General features: G+C 62.9%; 1 protein-coding gene and 2 non-coding genes across 3 annotated transcripts; 2 read left to right on the top strand and 1 right to left on the bottom strand.

Moving 5' to 3' along the window:
- Window positions 1-3,366: 3,366 nt before the first annotated feature.
- Window positions 3,367-3,437, top strand: TRNAG-GCC (transfer RNA glycine (anticodon GCC)). Its single transcript has one exon. It is a non-coding gene; the product is annotated as a tRNA-Gly (tRNA).
- Window positions 3,438-5,550: 2,113 nt separating this feature from the next.
- On the bottom strand, window positions 5,551-5,621 carry TRNAG-GCC (transfer RNA glycine (anticodon GCC)). The gene has a single exon. It is a non-coding gene; the product is annotated as a tRNA-Gly (tRNA).
- A 5,319-nt stretch (window positions 5,622-10,940) lies between these two features.
- On the top strand, window positions 10,941-17,373 carry LOC140904284 (transcription factor HES-7-like). Its single transcript, XM_073326774.1, has 4 exons — window positions 10,941-10,982; window positions 14,177-14,272; window positions 16,698-16,785; window positions 16,985-17,373. The coding sequence occupies exons 1-4, from the start codon at window positions 10,941-10,943 to the stop codon at window positions 17,371-17,373; spliced, it is 615 nt and encodes a 204-aa protein (XP_073182875.1).
- Window positions 17,374-17,657: the final 284 nt, after the last annotated feature.

Genomic DNA, 17,657 nt, shown 5'->3' with positions numbered 1-17,657 from the left:
CCTCCATTGTTATGGGGGACCTCTCAAATGAGGGGGACACCCTTCCCCCAGCCCTGACAGTTTCTAACCATTAAGTATGTCTACACTACAAAATTAGGTCAATTTTATAGATGTCACTTTTTAGAAATTGATTTTAGACAGTCAATTGCATATGTCCACACTAAGCACATTAAGTCAGCAGAGTGTGTCCTCACTACCGTGGCTAGTGTCGACTTACAGAGGGGTGCACTGTGGGTTAGTTATCCCACAGTTCCCGCAGTCTCCGCCCCCCATTGGAATTCTGGATTAAGCTCCCAGTGCCTGATGGGGCAAAAAACATTGTTGAGGGTGGTTTTGGGTACATGTCATCAGCCGCCCCTCCTTCGTGAAAGCAACAGCAGACAATCGTTTTGCGCCTTTTTTCCATGCAGACGCCATACCACGGTAAGCATGGAACCCGCTCAGCTCACTGTCATCGCTGCTGTTGTGAGCACTGTAAACACCTCTCACATTATCCTGGAGTATATGCAGAACCGGCTAAGAGGCATCAGCACGAGGAGGATTTCAATAGTGCTGCAAGCTCTGGTGGATCACAAGGGACGTCTCACCGACATCACCGTGGGATGACGCTTGCATATTTAGGAACTCCGGGCTGTTCGAGCAGCTGCAAGAAGGGACTTACTTCCAGACCACAAATTACCACTGGGGGTGTTGAAATGCCAATAATTATCCTTGGGGACCCAGCCTACCCCTTGCTCCCATGGCTCATGAAGCCGTACACAGGCAGCCTGGACAGTAGTAAGGAGCAGTTCAACTATAGGCTGAGCAAGGGCAGAATGGTGATAGAATGTGCCTTTGGACATTTAAAAGTGCACTGGCGCTGTTTGCTGACTAGGTTAGACCTCAGAGCAACCAACATTCCCATTGTTATTGCTGCTTGCTGTGGGTCCATCATACCTGTGAGAGTAAGGGGGAGACGTTTATGGTGCGGTGGGAGGTTGAGGCAAATTGCCTGGCGTCCGATTTTGAGCATCCAGACACCAGGGCGATTAGAAGAGCACAGCTAGGCAAGCTGCGCATCAGAGAGGCTTTGAAAACCAGTTTCATGACTGGCCAGGCTACAGCGTGACCGTTGTGTGTGTTTCTTGTTGATGCAAACCACCCCCCTTGTCTAATTTTAATTCCCTGTAACAAAACCACCCTCCCTCCTGCCTTCAAAATAAAGTAGCTATTGTTTTGAAACCATGCATTCTCTCTTTATTAATTAAAAAAAAGTGAGAAAACTGACAAGATAGTCCAGGTGAGGTGGGGGAGGAGGGAAGGACAAGGCCACATTGCTTTTTGTTGCCACACTACAAATCAAACTGTTTGAATGACAGCCTTCTGTTGTATGTACCTTCCTCTGGAGTGCACTGGCTGGGTGCCCGGAGCCTACTCACCCGCATTCGTGGGCGTCTGGATGAGGAGGCTATGGAACTCAGGGAGAAGGGCAGGCTGTTATACAATGGATGCAGTGGGGGTCTATGCTCCTGTTGGCTTTCCTGCAGCTGCACCAGATGCTTCATCATGTCCGTTTGCTCTCCCATTAGCCTCAGCATCACCTCCTGCCTCCAAGTTTTGCGCTTCTGCCTCTATGCGTCACGCTCACTTAATGCTTACCTGGCCTCTAACACTGAATGCCTCCATGCATTCAGCTGTGCCCTATCAGTGGGGGAGGACTGCATGAGCTTGGCAAACATGGCATCTCGAGTGCGTTTTTTTCGCCTTCTAATCTACGATAACCTCAGGGACAGAGATGATAGCGGGAGCGTAAAAACATTTGCACCTGGGGGAGATAAAAAGGGAGAGTAAAATTAAGGTGATACATTTCTGAGAACAAAAGGGAGACTCTTTCACAGTGAATCAAGCAATTCTCAGCAGACGGCACATGTGCTTTAGGTACAAGGTCACATTTTGCCTTTTATATTGCATTTCTGCCGGTATGGTGACACATCACACACAGGTGGGCAGCAGAATTAAGTTTCCAGGCAGCCATGGTAAGGCTCAGGGTACGCGGGATTGGCTTCTTATGCATAACATGTGGGAATGGTTTCAAACTATAGCGCCATCCTTTCCCATAGCAAGCAACGGGTTGGGTTTCACATTTAAAAGGAGGGGCTGTGGTTTTCGGGTGGATGTGCAGCACACACCTCCCCCCACCCCACCGTGTGGCTATACTCTGGGATGATCCCTTTTAGCCAAGCGCAAACTGCCCAGCATGAACAGTGTCCTTTTACTGTTCCCTTACAAAAATTCCCCTATTTCAAACAGGTGACCATGAATGATATCACTCTCCTGAGGCTTACACAGAAAGACAAAGACCGAATGTGGCTTGAATGCGACCAAAACCCAGGACCATTAGCTGCTATGCTTTGTGCTGCAATGATTCCAGACTACTTGCTACTGGCTTGGCGTGGTAAAGTGTCCTACTGTGGAGGACAAAATAAGGCAGCCCTCCCCAGAAACCTTCTGCAAAGGCTTTCAGGATACATCCAGGAGAGCTTCATGGAGATGTCCCTGGCAGGTTCCCGCTCCATCCCCAGACATGTGAATAGACTTTTCCCTTAGCTGTACCAATTCTTCAGGGCAAATCAGACATTAAACACTATTGCTTTTAATCCCTGTACTGTAGTTACAAAGGTGCACTCACCAGAGGTGCCTTCTCCGGCTTCAGGGTCGGGGGTCCCGCCTTGGGAGGGTATTGGCTCCAGGGTGATGAAAAGGTCCTGGCTGCTGGGGAGAACGGATTCACCGCGTGCCTGCTGCTCATTCTCTTCCTCCCCCGCATCCCCAAAATCCTCCTCCCTGATGCATGAGACTCCCCCCTTGCAGGTGTCCAGGGACAGTGGTGGGGTAGTTGAAAGTGCTGTCCAGAGCGGTCACACTGGGATAGGTCCTGGAGGCCAATACCATCGATTTGTATCCGCACTACCCCAAATTTGACCCAGCAAGGTCGATTTTAGCACTACTCCCCTTGTCGGGGAGGAGTACAGGGGTGGATTTTAAGGTCAACGGACCGGGGTCGGTTGTGTGGACGCAGTCATTTTAAAATCAACCTAATGCGGCTGAATTGAACCCAGCCTGGTAGTGTAGACCAGGCCACTGTCATTGCTGTATGTAGCCCTCACTCTGTTCCCATTTCCTGCTGCTCTCTGCCTGTCTCTCTCTCTCACACACACACACACAGAGGAGAGACGCTGTTCCTGGGAGGACAGCCCAGAGGAGGGGAGCAGCATCAGAGAAGGCAGTGCCTTGCACGCCCTGCAGGCAGAAATGTGCAAGAGCTGGAGGCCGGCAGATGTGAGAACATCTGTCAGGGGAAGGCCCTGGCAGCCCCCTTCAGCCGTAGCATTGGTGGTTCAGTGGTAGAATTCTCGCCTGCCACGCGGGAGGCCCGGGTTCGATTCCCGGCCAATGCACAGTGGGAATTTTTTTGGTTTCATTTCCACCCCGTGCCCCTTTTGTGGAGCAGGCCACAGGGAAGAGTTTGAATCTCAGGGGCTGGGTCAGTGAACCTGGGGGCTGGCTCTTGTCTTCCCCTTTTCCTTCCTCTTCTCCTTCCTCTTCCTCACACCCCCTCTCCTCTGCCTCTCACTCTGGGCCTGCACTTTCTTTCTTTCTTTTTTCCTTTCTTTCCTGGGTTTTTTTTCTTTCTTAGATTTTGTCTTTCTTTTTTTAATGGGATTTTCTTTTTCTTTCTTTCTTTCTTTCTTTCTTTCTTTCTTTCTTTCTTTCTTTCTTTCTTTCTTTCTTTCTTTCTTTCTTTCTTTTAGATTTTCTCTTTTTTCATTCTTCCTTCCTTCCTTCCTTTGTTCCTCACTCACTCACAGTGACAGGATTGCTCCAAACCAGCCTTGGCATTAATTCAGAAAAATTCCTGGGTGGTGAAGGGGGGCAAGTTGTGTCAGGATATCGATATTACCGGTCATTATATCATGTCCTGTAAAGACCTGGGGGGAGGACAAGATAGACCGATGAAAAGTTGTTGTTGTTTTTTAGGGGGGGAGATGAACCAAGGGCTGGGGGGGTCCAACAGCCCCCCCCTTTGACCCATAGCAAATGATACTCCTCCCTGCCTCCCTTGATGGCTTCAGGTGTGGAGACCGGGGTGCTTTGGAGCAATATTGTCACTTTCATGGGCTGGATGAAAGGAGGGGAATTGACACACACACCCCTGGCAGGCGTTCCCAGGCTCCCACCACTGGGCTGGGGGCTGGGGTGGGGGGAAATCGGGAAACTGCTGCTGGAGTTCCCGGAATGGGGGATTGCAAAGATTAGCTGAGAGTGTCTGTGTGTAGGGTGCCCAGGCTCACCCCACAGGAATATGGCCCTGCCCTACCCGAATATCCCCTCCAGAGATACCCCCTCAAACTTGGGCCCACAGGGTTTGGCTGTAGAAACTTGATGTGGGGCATGTGGGTGACGGAAAGAAAACCAGCTCCCACCAGCCTTGTTCCAATCAAGTTTTCCTCAGGAAGCAATTGATGGGAGGGAAGCAGGGCCAGCCTAGGGAAAATGGCACTCTGGATGAACTTGCATTTTGTCATCCCCAGGCCCCTGCTGCCACCCCATCCATCCCAACCCATCCCCTTTGGCCCCTGTTGTCTCCCTCGGCTCCTCCACATATGCACCCCCGCTCCCACTGCCTCCCCCCCCATTGCCGTGAGCACCCCAGGCCCACCATGCTCCTTGCCTCTTGACCACAGCGCTGCGCCCCCTCCGATGACCTGGATTGTCACCCATGTGGTCTACCAATGGAGGGAGGGGGGAGAAAGATTTTAGGCCTGTTAGATCTTTCCGTGTGTTTCTCGCTGGTTGGGGGTGGTGAGGGAGAGAAACAGGGGCCAGGGAGGCAAGGAGCCTTGACCGAAATCACCCAGACTCCCCCTCCCTACCCCCAACAATGATGATGAGAATAATAAGAGAACATGGCTGTAGCAGCCAGCTGAGAAGCCTGGAGAAATGGGAGCCCTGCGGGGATGTGGGAGGCCCCAGGCCTGCGTCACCCAGAAGGGCAACAAGATGGGAAACCAGGCTGGGATAAGATGGGCCAAACAGACTTAGTCACCCTGTGTAATGACAATCGGGACGAGTGGCACATCATGGACAATTGCCCAGTTTAGGTTCATCCATTCCCATGGCTATCCCCCGGGCTCTGGGCTGGATAGATGCAGGGTATTTATGGGAATGGGTGCATGGATGGATGGATGGGGTGTGTGGGGATGGATAGATAGAGGGTGCGGGAACCTTAAGAGCCAATCTGTGTCCCGCCATCACTTTTGCGGTTTGGCTCATGCCAGATAGGGTGAGCAGATGCCCTGATATTAACGGGGCCGTCCCTATATTAGGGGTTTTGTTTTATACAGGCAATGAAACCCTCCCCATCCCTGGATTTTTCACCCTTGCTCTCTGGTCACCCCATCGCCGTGGGAAAGAAGAAGGATGAGAGCGGAGGATGGACATCGCTGTTGACTCTCTGCCGGGGATGCACGATATTGGGGAAAGCAGAAAACCAACCAAAAAGTACTTGGTTGCATTGGCCGGGAATCGAACCCGGGCCTCCCGCGTGGCAGGCGAGAATTCTACCACTGAACCACCAATGCAGCTGCCAGAGGCTTTCCCTACCTGCCTATCCCCCCTTGCAGATGTTTCAACATCTGGCTCTCCACAGCTGTCCCAGTTCTCCGCTTCCAGTGCACAGGGTTGCTGCTGCCCCCCACTCCCAACATCTGCCCCAGACAGCCGGAGAGTGGGCCCCGGGTAAGGGAGAAACATGCCCCAGAGAAGGGCTGCCGAGAGAACGTTACGCAGGGTGAGAACCTAGATCCATCGACTTAGCTCACAAGAGTTTCTATCTTGAGCTCTTTCCGGATCTTTTTTATAACCTGCCGGCTAATTTTTGTCACATGATCATCGATAGGATCCATCCACCCACACCTGTCTACCCGCACATCCTCAGGCCCCCCCATCCACCCATCCCCATCCACCCCCACCACCTGTCTACCCGCACATCCTCAGGCCCCCCCATCCACCCATCCCCATCCACCCCCACCACCTGTCTACCCGCACATCCTCAGGCCCCCCCCATCCACCCATCCCCATCCACCCCCACCACCTGTCTACCCGCACATCCTCAGGCCCCCCCATCCACCCATCCCCATCCACCCCCACCACCTGTCTACCCGCACATCCTCAGGCCCCCCCATCCACCCATCCCCATCCACCCCCACCACCTGTCTACCCGCACATCCTCAGGCCCCCCCATCCACCCATCCCCATCCACCCCCACCACCTGTCTACCCGCACATCCTCAGGCCCCCCCATCCACCCATCCCCATACACCCCCGCAACCTGTCTACCCGCACATCCTCAGGCCCCCCCATCCACCCATCCCCATCCACCCCCACCACCTGTCTGCCCGCACATCCTCAGGCCCCCCCATCCACCCATCCCCATCCACCCCCACCACCTGTCTACCCGCACATCCTCAGGCCCCCCCATCCACCCATCCCCATCCACCCCCACCACCTGTCTACCCGCACATCCTCAGGCCCCCCCATCCACCCATCCCCATCCACCCCCACCACCTGTCTGCCCGCACATCCTCAGGCCCCCCCATCCACCCATCCCCATCCACCCCCACCACCTGTCTACCCGCACATCCTCAGGCCCCCCCATCCACCCATCCCCATACACCCCCGCAACCTGTCTACCCGCACATCCTCAGGCCCCCCCATCCACCCATCCCCATCCACCCCCACCACCTGTCTACCCGCACATCCTCAGGCCCCCACATCCCCATCCACCCCCACCACCTGTCTACCCGCACATCCTCAGGCCCCCCCATCCATCCATCCCCATACACCCCCCGCAACCTGTCTACCCGCACATCCTCAGGCCCCCCCATCCACCCATCCCCATCCACCCCCACCACCTGTCTACCCACACATCCTCAGGCCCCCCCATCCACCCATCCCCATCCACCCCCACCACCTGTCTACCCGCACATCCTCAGGCCCCCCCATCCATCCATCCCCATACACCCCCGCAACCTGTCTACCCGCACATCCTCAGGCCCCCCCATCCACCCATCCCCATCCACCCCCCACCACCTGTCTACCCGCACATCCTCAGGCCCCCCCATCCACCCATCCCCATCCACCCCCACCACCTGTCTACCCGCACATCCTCAGGCCCCCCCAGCCACCCATCCCCATCCACCCCCACCACCTGTCTACCCACACATCCTCAGGCCCCCCCAGCCACATACACCCCCACCACCTGTCTACCCGCACATCCTCAGGCCCCCCATACACCCTCACTACCTGTCTACCCACACATCCTCAGGCCCCCTCTTTCAAGCCATCCATGCACCCTTTCCCATAAGCTGCCTCTATCTACCCATTCCCCTACACACCCTCTATCTGTCCACCCCATACCCCCCTCTAGCCATCCATCCATCCAGCCCCATAAACACCCTCTATCTATCTATCCACCCTTCACACCCTCTCTCTATCTACCCCCATACAACTCCCTCTCTGTCTATCCACCCTTGCCCCCCATACACATCATCTCCCCAGCCCTGGCGTCCCCAGACTATCCATGCTCCCTTCTGTTCTCCAGGTGTCAGAGCTGGGGTAGACCCCCCCCCCAACCCGCAGTTAGCAGCCATCCGTTTCAGGCACGTTAATTCCGGGCTGCTGTGATTTCTCAAGCCATAAAAACCCATATGGCATCTCCAGCTTTGAGCTGAAGTGTGAGAACTTCCCCCAACACCTCCTGGGCCAGGACACCGGCTGTCCCAGCCCCATCAGCGCCCCAGGAAGCTGCAGGTGAGAAAGAAAAGGGATTTTCCCAGGGCAGGCTTTTTGCTTTTGACTGTCACACCCATCAATTCCCATCCACCCTCTCTATCCATCCATCCATCCCTGTACACCCCCCATCCATCCATTCATCCCCATCCACCCCCCATTCATCCATCCATCCACCCCCATCTACCCCCTCTATCCATCCATCCATCCCTGTACACCCCTCATCCATCCATCCCCATCCACCCCCTCTATCCATCCATCCATCCATCCCCGTACACCTCCCATCCATCCATCCATCCATCCCCATACACCCCCTCTACCTATCCATCCATCCCCTCCATCTATCTATCTATCTATCTATCTATCTATCTATCCCCATACACCCCCTCTCTCCATCCATCCCCATCCACCCCATCCATCCATCCCCATCCACCCCATCTATCCAAACATCCAGCCTCGTACACCCCCATCCATCCATCCATCCGTTCCCCATCTATCCATACATCCCCATACACCTCCCATCCATCCATCCATCCATCCCCCCATCCATCTATCCCCCCATCTATGTTTCTATCTATCCTTATACACTCCTTCTATCTATCTATCTACACACCCTCTCTCTATCCATCCCCACACACCTCCCTCTCTCTGTCTATCCTCCCATGTCCCCCGTACACATCATCTCCCCGGCCCTCGTGTCCCCAGACTATCCATGATCCCTTCTGTTAGCTATCTATCTATCTATCTATCTATCTATCTATCTATCTATCCCCATCCACCCCCTCTATCTATCTATCTATCTATCTATCCCCATCCACCCCCTCTATCTATCTATCTATCTATCTATCCCCATCCACCCCCTCTATCTATCTATCTATCTATCTATCTATCTATCTATCTATCTATCTATCTATCCCCATCCACCCCCTCTATCTATCTATCTATCTATCTATCCCCATCCACCCCCTCTATCTATCTATCTATCTATCTATCTATCTATCTATCTATCTATCTATCTATCTATCTATCTATCTATCTATCTATCCCCATCCACCCCCTCTATCTATCTATCTATCTATCTATCTATCTATCTATCCCCATCCACCCCCTCTATCTATCTATCTATCTATCTATCTATCTATCTATCTATCTATCTATCTATCTATCTATCTATCTATCTATCTATCTATCTATCTATCCCCATCCACCCCCCTCTATCTAGCTCTCTGATGTCTAACCTAAGGATTACATCTCCCTGCCTATTTCTCCCTGTCTGTTTAACCCCTGTGTGACCATTCTCTCTATCGTGGCTTTTTAAGAAGAGGGAACCAAAGGCCGGATGCCAGATGGTAATGGCTCCCCCCGACCCTCACCCCCACCCCGACGGCCCGGCTCGTCCTCTCCAGCAGGGGGCAGCACACAACACACACGCGGGAGAAACTTCGTCTCCACGGGGGAAGCAGCACATTTCGGGCCATTGCCCCCCACCAAAAACCGCCCCCCTGGTGGCTGGGGCTGGACCCAGCCGGGCGGCTCCACGGGGGACAGACGGATGAGCCCCTGCGCTGGGCTGGGCTGGGCTGGGGGGCAGAAACCAACGTTCACTTCCTTCCAGCCTCCCCCCTCCACCTCCACGCACCCACTCCTGCCCCCCTCTCCCCCACGCACCCACTCCTGCCCCCCTCTCCACGCACCCACTCCTGCCCCCCTCTCCCCCACGCACCCACTCCTGCCCCCCTCTCCACGCACCCACTCCTGCCCCCTCTCCCCCACGCACCCACTCCTGCCCCCCTCTCCATGCACCCATTCCTGCCCCCCTCTCCCCCACGCATTCCTGCCTCCTTCTCCCCCACGCACCCACTCCTGCCCCCCACTCCCCCACGCATTCCTGCCCCCCTTCCCTCTTTCCATTCCCCTCCGCCGTTGGGCTCCCTCCTCGCAGGGGGTCCTTCGGGCCGGCCCCTCCCCGCCCATCTTGGACCGGCATTCTCCCCCTCCCCCCTTCCCGTGTGTCCCCTCCCTACTCATAACACCCCCCCCCCCAGTTTCCTAAAGGCACCAGCTGTGCCCCCGCCCAGCGCAGACACATCTGTCGCATGCGCCCTGGGCCACGCTCGGCACCCTGCGCCCACTGCCAGGGTCCATGCCAGGCGCTCGGCACCCTGCGCCCTTTGCCAGGCGTCCATGCCAGGCGCTCACACCCTGCGCCCACTGCCAGGGTCCGTGCCAGGCGCTCGGCACCCTGCGCCCACTGCCAGGGTCCGTGCCAGGCGCTCGGCACCCTGCGCCCGTTGCCAGGCGTCCGTGCCAGGCGCTCGGCACCCTGCACCCACTGCCAGGGTCCGTGCCAGGCGCTCGGCACCCTGCGCCCACTGCCAGGGTCCATGCCAGGCGCTCGGCACCCTGCGCCCGTTGCCAGGCGTCCGTGCCAGGCGCTCGGCACCCTGCACCCACTGCCAGGGTCCGTGCCAGGCGCTCAACACCCTGCGCCCACTGCCAGGGTCCGTGCCAGGCGCTCGGCACCCTGCGCCCGCTGCCAGGGTCCGTGCCAGGCGCTCGGCACCCTGCGCCCGCTGCCAGGGTCTGTGCCAGGCGCTCGGCACCCTACGCCCGCTGCCAGGGTCCGTGCCAGGCGCTCGGCACCCTGCGCCCGCTGCCAGGGTCCGTGCCAGGCGCTCGGCACCCTGCGCCCTTTGCCAGGCGTCCGTGCCAGGCGCTCGGCACCCTGCGCCCGTTGCCAGGCGTCCGTGCCATGCACATAGGTGACAACATGCGCCCCCCTCTCTCCTCCAGGCCCCAGCCCCGAGCCCGGGGGGAAGGGGAGGGGGCGCCCGGCCGGTGCCAGACCCGGGGTCAATTTGCTCTTCACACCCCGGGGGATTTTAGCAGCTTGGAGCCAAAACGACCCCAGCCAACAGCAAAGGGTGGTGGGTGGGTGGAGGGGAGGGGAGGAGGCAGGTGTCGGGGGGGGGGCGGCTGGGGAGGGAGGGGCCCGGCCGGCTCGCTGGGCACCTGGGGGGTGGGGAGGCGGGCGGGGGGGGTATAAAAGAGGGGCTGGCTACGCGCCAGAGCCTTTGTTTCTCCCGGACAAGGAGCAGGGCTCGGGGCCACATGGTGACCAAGGGCGGCTCGGAACCCGCCGCGCCGAGGAAGGTGCGCTGGGGCCCCCGGGGATGGGTGGGGTGCCCGGGAGCGCCCGCGGGGTCCTGCGGGGGGCGGGGATGAGGCCGGAGGCGGGAGCAGGGGTTGGGGGGGGCGGGGGGTTATTTAGGGGATAGAGGGGGGTGAATCTCCCCGATGGGGTATTGGGGGGCAGCGCGGGGTTGCAGGTCTCGGGCGAGTATTTGGGAGACAGCGGGGTGAAGCTCCCGGGGGGGGGTATTTGGGAGAAGGGGGGGCAGGTCTCGGACGGGGTATTTGGGGGGAGGTGCAGGCTGGGTTATTTGGGGGTCAGCGGGGGAGTCTAGGGGTCTGTATTTGGGGCGCAGCGGGGGGGAGCAGCTCCTGGGTGGGGTATTTGGGGAGTGGGGGGGGTGCAGGTCTCGGGCAGAGTATTTTGGGGGTCAGCGGGGGTGTGTGCAGGTCTCGGGCGGGGTATTTGGGGGAGCCCGGGGGGGTGCAGGTCTCGGGCGGGGTATTTGGGGGAGCCCGGTGGGTGCAGGTCTCGGGCGGGGTATTTGGGGGGGACCCGGGGGGTGCAGGACTCGGGCAGGGTATTTGGGGGAGCCCGGGGGGTGCAGGTCTCGGGCGGGGTATTTGGGGGGACCCGGGGGGTGCAGGACTCGGGCAGGGTATTTGGGCGGGCCCGGTCGGGGTGCAGGTATTGGGCGGAGTGTTTGGGGATCAGCGAGGTGGGGGGTGCAGGACTCGGGCAGGGTATTTGGGGAGCGGGGAGTGCAGGTCTCGGGCGGGGTATTTGGGGTGACCGGGGGGGTGCAGGTCTCGGGCGGGGTATTGGGGAGCGGGGAGTGCAGGACTCGGGCGGGGTATTTGGGGGGGCCGGGGGGTGCACGACTCGGGCGGGGTATTTGGGGGGTCGGGGGGTGCAGGTATCGGGCGGGGTATTTGGGGGAGCCCGGGGGGGTGCAGGACTCGGGCGGGGTATTTGGGGGCCCGGGGAAGTGCAGGTCTCGGGCGGGGTATTTGGGGGAGCCGGAGGGGTGCAGGTCTCTGGCGGAGTATTTGGGGGGCCCGGGGGTTCAGGACTTGGGCGGGGTATTTGGGGGGGCGGGGGGTGCACGACTCGGGCGGGGTATTTGGGAGGCCGGGGGGGTGCAGGTATCGGGCGGGGTATTTGGGGGAGCCCGGGGGGTGCAGGACTCGGGCGGGGTATTTGGGGGGCCCGGGGAAGTGCAGGTCTCGGGGGGGGGTATTTGGGGGGCCCGGGGAGCTGCAGGTCTCGGGCGGGGTATTTGGGGGGGCCGGAGGGGTGCAGGTCTCTGGCGGAGTATTTGGGGGGCCAGGGGGTGCAGGTCTCGGGCGGGGTATTTGGGGGGGCCGGGAGGGTGCAGGTCTCGGGCGGGGTATTTGGGGGAGCCCGGGGGTGCAGGACTCGGGCGGGGTATTTGGGGGGCCCGGGGAGGTTCAGGTCTCGGGCGAGGTATTTGGGAGTCACCGGGGGGGTGTGCAGGTATCGGGCAGGGTATGTGGGGGGGCCCGAGGGGCTGCATGTATCGGGCGGAGTGTTTGGGGATCAGCGGGGGGGGTGTGTGCAGATCTCGGGCGGGGTATTTGGGGGGGCCGGAGGGGTGCAGGTCTCGGGCGGGTATTTGGGGGGGCCGGGGGTGCAGGACTCGGGCGGGGTATTTGGGGGGCCGGGGGGGTGCAGGTCTCGGGCGGGGTATTTGGGGGGGCCGGGGGGTGCAGGACTCGGGCGGGGTATTTGGGGGGGCCGGGGGGGTGCAGGTCTCGGGCGGGGTATTTGGGGGAGCCCGGGGGGTGCAGGTCTCGGGCGGGGTATTTGGGAGGGCCGGGGGGTGCAGGACTCGGGCGGGGTATTTGGGGGGGCCGGGGGGGTGCAGGTCTCGGGCGGGGTATTTGGGGGGCCCGGGGGTGCAGGACTCGGGCGGGGTATTTGGGGAGGCCGGGGGGTGCAGGACTCGGGCGGGGTATTTGGGGGGCCGGGGGGTTGCAGGTCTCGGGCGGGGTATTTGGGGGAGCCCGGGGGGTGCAGGTCTCGGGCGGGGTATTTGGGTGGGCCGGGGGGGTGCAGGACTCGGGCGGGGTATTTGGGGGAGCCCGGGGGGGTGCAGGTCTCGGGCGGGGTATTTGGGGGAGCCCGGGGGGTGCAGGTCTGGGGCGGGGTATTTGGGGGGCCGGGGGGGTGCAGGTCTCGGGCGGGGTATTTGGGGGAGCCCGGGGGGTGCAGGTCTCGGGCGGGGTATTTGGGGGGGTCGGGGGGGTGCAGGACTCGGGCGGGGTATTTGGGGGGGCCGGGGAGCTGCACGACTCGGGCGGGGTATTTGGGGGGCCGGGGGGGTGCAGGTCTCGGGCGTGGTATTTGGGGGGGCCGGGGGGTGCAGGACTCGGGCGGGGTATTTGGGGGGCCGGGGGGTTGCAGGTCTCGGGCGGGGTATTTGGGGGAGCCCGGGGGGTGCAGGTCTCGGGCGGGGTATTTGGGGGGGCCGGGGGGGTGCAGGACTCGGGCGGGGTATTTGGGGGAGCCCGGGGGGTGCAGGTCTGGGGCGGGGTATTTGGGGGGCCGGGGGGGTGCAGGTCTCGGGCGGGGTATTTGGGGGAGCCCGGGGGGTGCAGGTCTCGGGCGGGGTATTTGGGGGGGTCGGGGGGGGTGCAGGACTCGGGCGGGGTATTTGGGGGGGCCGGGGAGCTGCACGACTCGGGCGGGGTATTTGGGGGGCCGGGGGGGTGCAGGTCTCGGGCGTGGTATTTGGGGGGGGCCGGGGGGTGCAGGTCTCGGACGGGGTATTTGGGGGAGCCCGGGGGGTGCAGGTCTCGGGCGGGGTATTTGGGGGGGCCGGGGGGTGCAGGACTCGGGCGGGGTATTTGGGGGAGCCCGGGGGGGTGCAGGTCTCGGGGGGGGTATTTGGGGGAGCCCGGGGGGGTGCAGGTCTCGGGCGGGGTATTTGGGGGGGGCCGGGGGGGTGCAGGTCTCGGGCGGGGTATTTGGGGGAGCCCGGGGGGTGCAGGTCTCGGGCGGGGTATTTGGGGGGGGCCGGGGGGGTGCAGGACTCGGGCGGGGTATTTGGGAGTCAGCGGGGGGTGCACAGAGGGAGCGAAGCGGGTTCCCCGGCCGGGGGCGCCCAGGGGCGGCGGGGGCGGGGGTCCGGGCGCCCCAGTGCCGCGGGGGGCTGAGGGGCTTCGCGCCTCCCTTGCGCTCTCCCGGCCAGATGCTGAAGCCGCTGGCGGAGAAGCGCAGGCGGGAGCGGATCAACCGGAGCCTGGAGGAGCTGCGGGTCCTGCTGCTGGACCGGACCCGGCACCAGGTCAGTGCGCCCCCGCCGTGCGCCCTGGGGGCCCCCGAGCCCCCCGCCCCCCACCCAGACAGCCCCCTGCCACCCCCAGAGAGCCCCCTGTGCCCCCCACCCAGAGAGCCTCCTGCCCCCTGCCCCCCCCAGACAGCCCCCAGAGCCCCTCCGAGCCCCCCGCCCCCCCCCAGACAGCCCCCTGCCCCCCCGCGCCCCTCCGAGCCCCATGCCCCCCCCAGACAGCCCCCTGCCCCCCCGCGCCCCTCCGAGCCCCATGCCCCCCCAGATAGCCCCCTGCCGCCTCAGACAGCCCCCTGCCCCCCCTGCGCCCCTCCGAGCCCTCCGCCCCCCCCACCCAGACAGCCCCCTGCCGCCCTCAGAGAGCCCCCTTAACCCCATGCCCCTCCCGAGAGCCCCCTGTGCCCCCACCCAGAGAGCCTCCTGCCCCCTGCCCCCCCGACAGCCCCCAGAGCCCCTCCCGAGCCCCCCGCGCCCCCCCACCCAGACAGCCCCCTGCTCTCCCCCTCCCGACAGCCCCCTGCACCCCCCACCCAGAGAGCCTCCTGCCCCCTGCCCCCCAGACAGCCCCCAGAGCCCCTCCCGAGCCCCCCGCCCCCCCCCAGACAGCCCCCTGCCCCCCCGCACCCCTCCGAGCCCCATGCCCCCCCAGACAGCCCCCTGCCACCTCAGACAGCCTCCTGCCCCCCCTGCGCCCCTCCGAGCCCTCCGCCCCCCCCACCCAGACAGCCCCCTGCCGCCCTCAGAGAGCCCCCTTAACCCCATGCCCCTCCCGAGAGCCCCCTGTGCCCCCACCCAGAGAGCCTCCTGCCCCCTGCCCCCCCAGACAGCCCCCAGAGCCCCTCCAAGCCCCCCGCCCCCCCACCCAGAGAGCCTCCTGCCCCTGCCCCCCCAGACAGCCCCCAGAGCCCCTCCCGAGCCCCCCGCGCCCCCACCCAGACAGCCCCCTGCCGTCCCCAGACAGCCTCCTGCCCTCCTGCCCCTCCCGACAGCCCCCTGCGCCCCCCACCCAGAAAGCCTCCTGCCCCCTGCCCCCCCAGACAGCCCCCAGAGCCCCTCCCGAGCCCCCCGCGCCCCCCACCCAGACAGCCCCCTGCCCTCCCCCTCCCGACAGCGCCCTGCGCCCTCCACCCAGAGAGCCTCCTGCCCCCTGCCCCCCCAGACAGCCCCCAGAGCCCCTTCTGAGCCCCCCGCGCCCCCCACCCAGACAGCCCCCTGCCCTCCCCCTCCCGACAGCCCCCTGCGCCCCCCACCCAGAGAGCCTCCTGCCCCCTGCCCCCCCAGACAGCCCCCAGAGCCCCTCTGAGTTTCCCGCCCCCCCACCCAGACAGCCCCCTGCCCCCCCACACCCCACCGAGCCCCATGCCCCCCCCAGACAGCCCCCTGCCGCCTCAGACAGCCCCCTGCCCCCCCTGCGCCCCTCCGAGCCCTCCGCCCCCCCCACCCAGACAGCTCCCTGCCGCCCCCAGAGAGCCTCCTGACCCTCTGCCCCTCCCGAGAGCCCCCTGCGCCCCCCACCCAGAGAGCCCCCTGCCCCTCCCGAGAGCCCCCTGGCCCCCCCAGACAGCCCCCTGTGCCCCCCACCCAGAGAGCTCACTGCTCACGTCCCAAGCCCGCTGCCCACCCAGACAGCCCCCAGCGCCCCTCCCGAGCCCCGAGCCCCCCCAACCAGACAGCCCCCAGCGCCTGTCCCGAGCCCCCTTCCCCCCCATACAGCCCCCAGTGCCCGTCCTGAGCCCCCTTCCCCCCATACACCCCCAGTGCCCGTCCTGAGCCCCCCACCCTCCCCATCCAGACAGCCCCCAGCGCCTGCCCCAAGCCCCTGCCCTGCTCCCCCACCCACCCCCTGCCCCCAGAGAGCCCCCACCCAGAGCCCCCATCCCCCGCACCCAGACAGCCCCCAGCACCTGTCCCGAGCCCCCCATCAGCCCCACTCAGCCCCCAACGCCTGTCCTGAGCCCCTTGCCACCCCCAGACAGCCCCTAGCATCCGTCCCGAGCCCCCTGCCCCCCCAGAGAGCCCCCACCCAGAGCGCCCCCACCCTGAGTGCTTTGCCCCACCCAGGCGGTCCCAACCCAGAGCCCCCCTGAACCTACACTCTACCCAGACAGCCCCCAGCCCCCATGCAGAGCTCCCCAACCCCCAAACCCCCACCCAGACAAACCTGCCCCCAGCCCCCAAGTGGACAGACCTGCCCCGAGCACCTTGCCCCATTCAGGCAGCCCCCACCCAGAGCACCCCTGCCCCACCCAGACAGACCGCCCCCACTACCTCCCCAGTGCCTGCCCAGTGTCTCCCAGCCACCCTCTGCCATTAGCCCCCTAGCTCCTCCCCCACTGATGCCTTCCCACCTTCTCCAGACCCCCCCCGCACCTCCCCCATCCCCCGGTCACCTCAGCCCCGTCCGTGGCCTCTTGTGTTGCAGACCCTGCAGAACCAGAAAGTGGAGAAGGCCGAGATCCTGGAGCTGGCTGTGCGCTACCTGCGGGACTGGAGTGCCCCCGCCGGGCGGGGTAGGGTACTGCAGGCGGGCGGGCATCGTCTGTGTGTGGGTGTGTCCCCCCATGTACAACACTACCCATTCCCGTGCCCTTGTGTGTGTCTCTCTGCCTCCCCCATGCACGGCACTGACCCCCCCCACTTCCCTAGTGCATGTCTCGCTGTCCCCCCATGCATGGCACTGATCCCCCCTCTCCCCTGATGCCCCCCCAGGAGCCGATCCGGCGGGGGAGGCCGACCCTCTGCAGCGCTGCTACCTGCTGGGCTTCCGGGAATGCCTGCTGCGGCTCTCTGCCTTCGTCCGCGATGCCCAGCCCTGTGCGCAGGGCCAGCTGCTCGACACCCTGCACCTCTACCTGGCCGCCAAGTGCCGCCAGGTGCCGCCGGAGCCCAGCCCGCCGGAGCCGGCCTGCAGGCTCCGGCCTGGCCTCCCTCCCCCGCCTGCCTGCCCGGTCTCCCCCAGCCCATCCTCACCCGCGGTGCCACGCCACCGACCCTTTCGCCGCCCCGGGGCCCCGGAGACGCCTCAGAGACACACGGACGAGGCAGCGGCTTCGAAAGGGGAGCCCCCGCAGCCGGCCGTCTGGAGGCCGTGGCCTTAGGCCTTGCAACGCAGACACTGTACAGACCTCCTTGTATAAGTACTGACCCCTCCCTTCAGGCCGTGTACATAACGTAAAGTTTTATCTATATTGCCCGCTCCATGACAATCCTCTGGTCCCGCAGGTCCCGTTTCCTGGCCTGCGCCGGGAACACGTCTTTTCGGTGGAGCTGGGAGGGGGAGGATTTTTTTCATCCGCAACATGATTGCTGGTGAGAATTGCAGATTGGGTGGCACCGAAAGGGCTGGTGAATCTGCAGCTGTTTGACCAAATTCTTCGCTTCG

Source organism: Lepidochelys kempii, chromosome 28, assembly GCF_965140265.1.
Source record: "Lepidochelys kempii isolate rLepKem1 chromosome 28, rLepKem1.hap2, whole genome shotgun sequence".
In the NCBI taxonomy this organism is placed as follows: Eukaryota; Metazoa; Chordata; order Testudines; family Cheloniidae; genus Lepidochelys; species Lepidochelys kempii.
The sequence above is the reverse complement of the archived record's forward strand: the minus strand, read 5'-3'. Positions and strand labels throughout refer to the sequence as shown.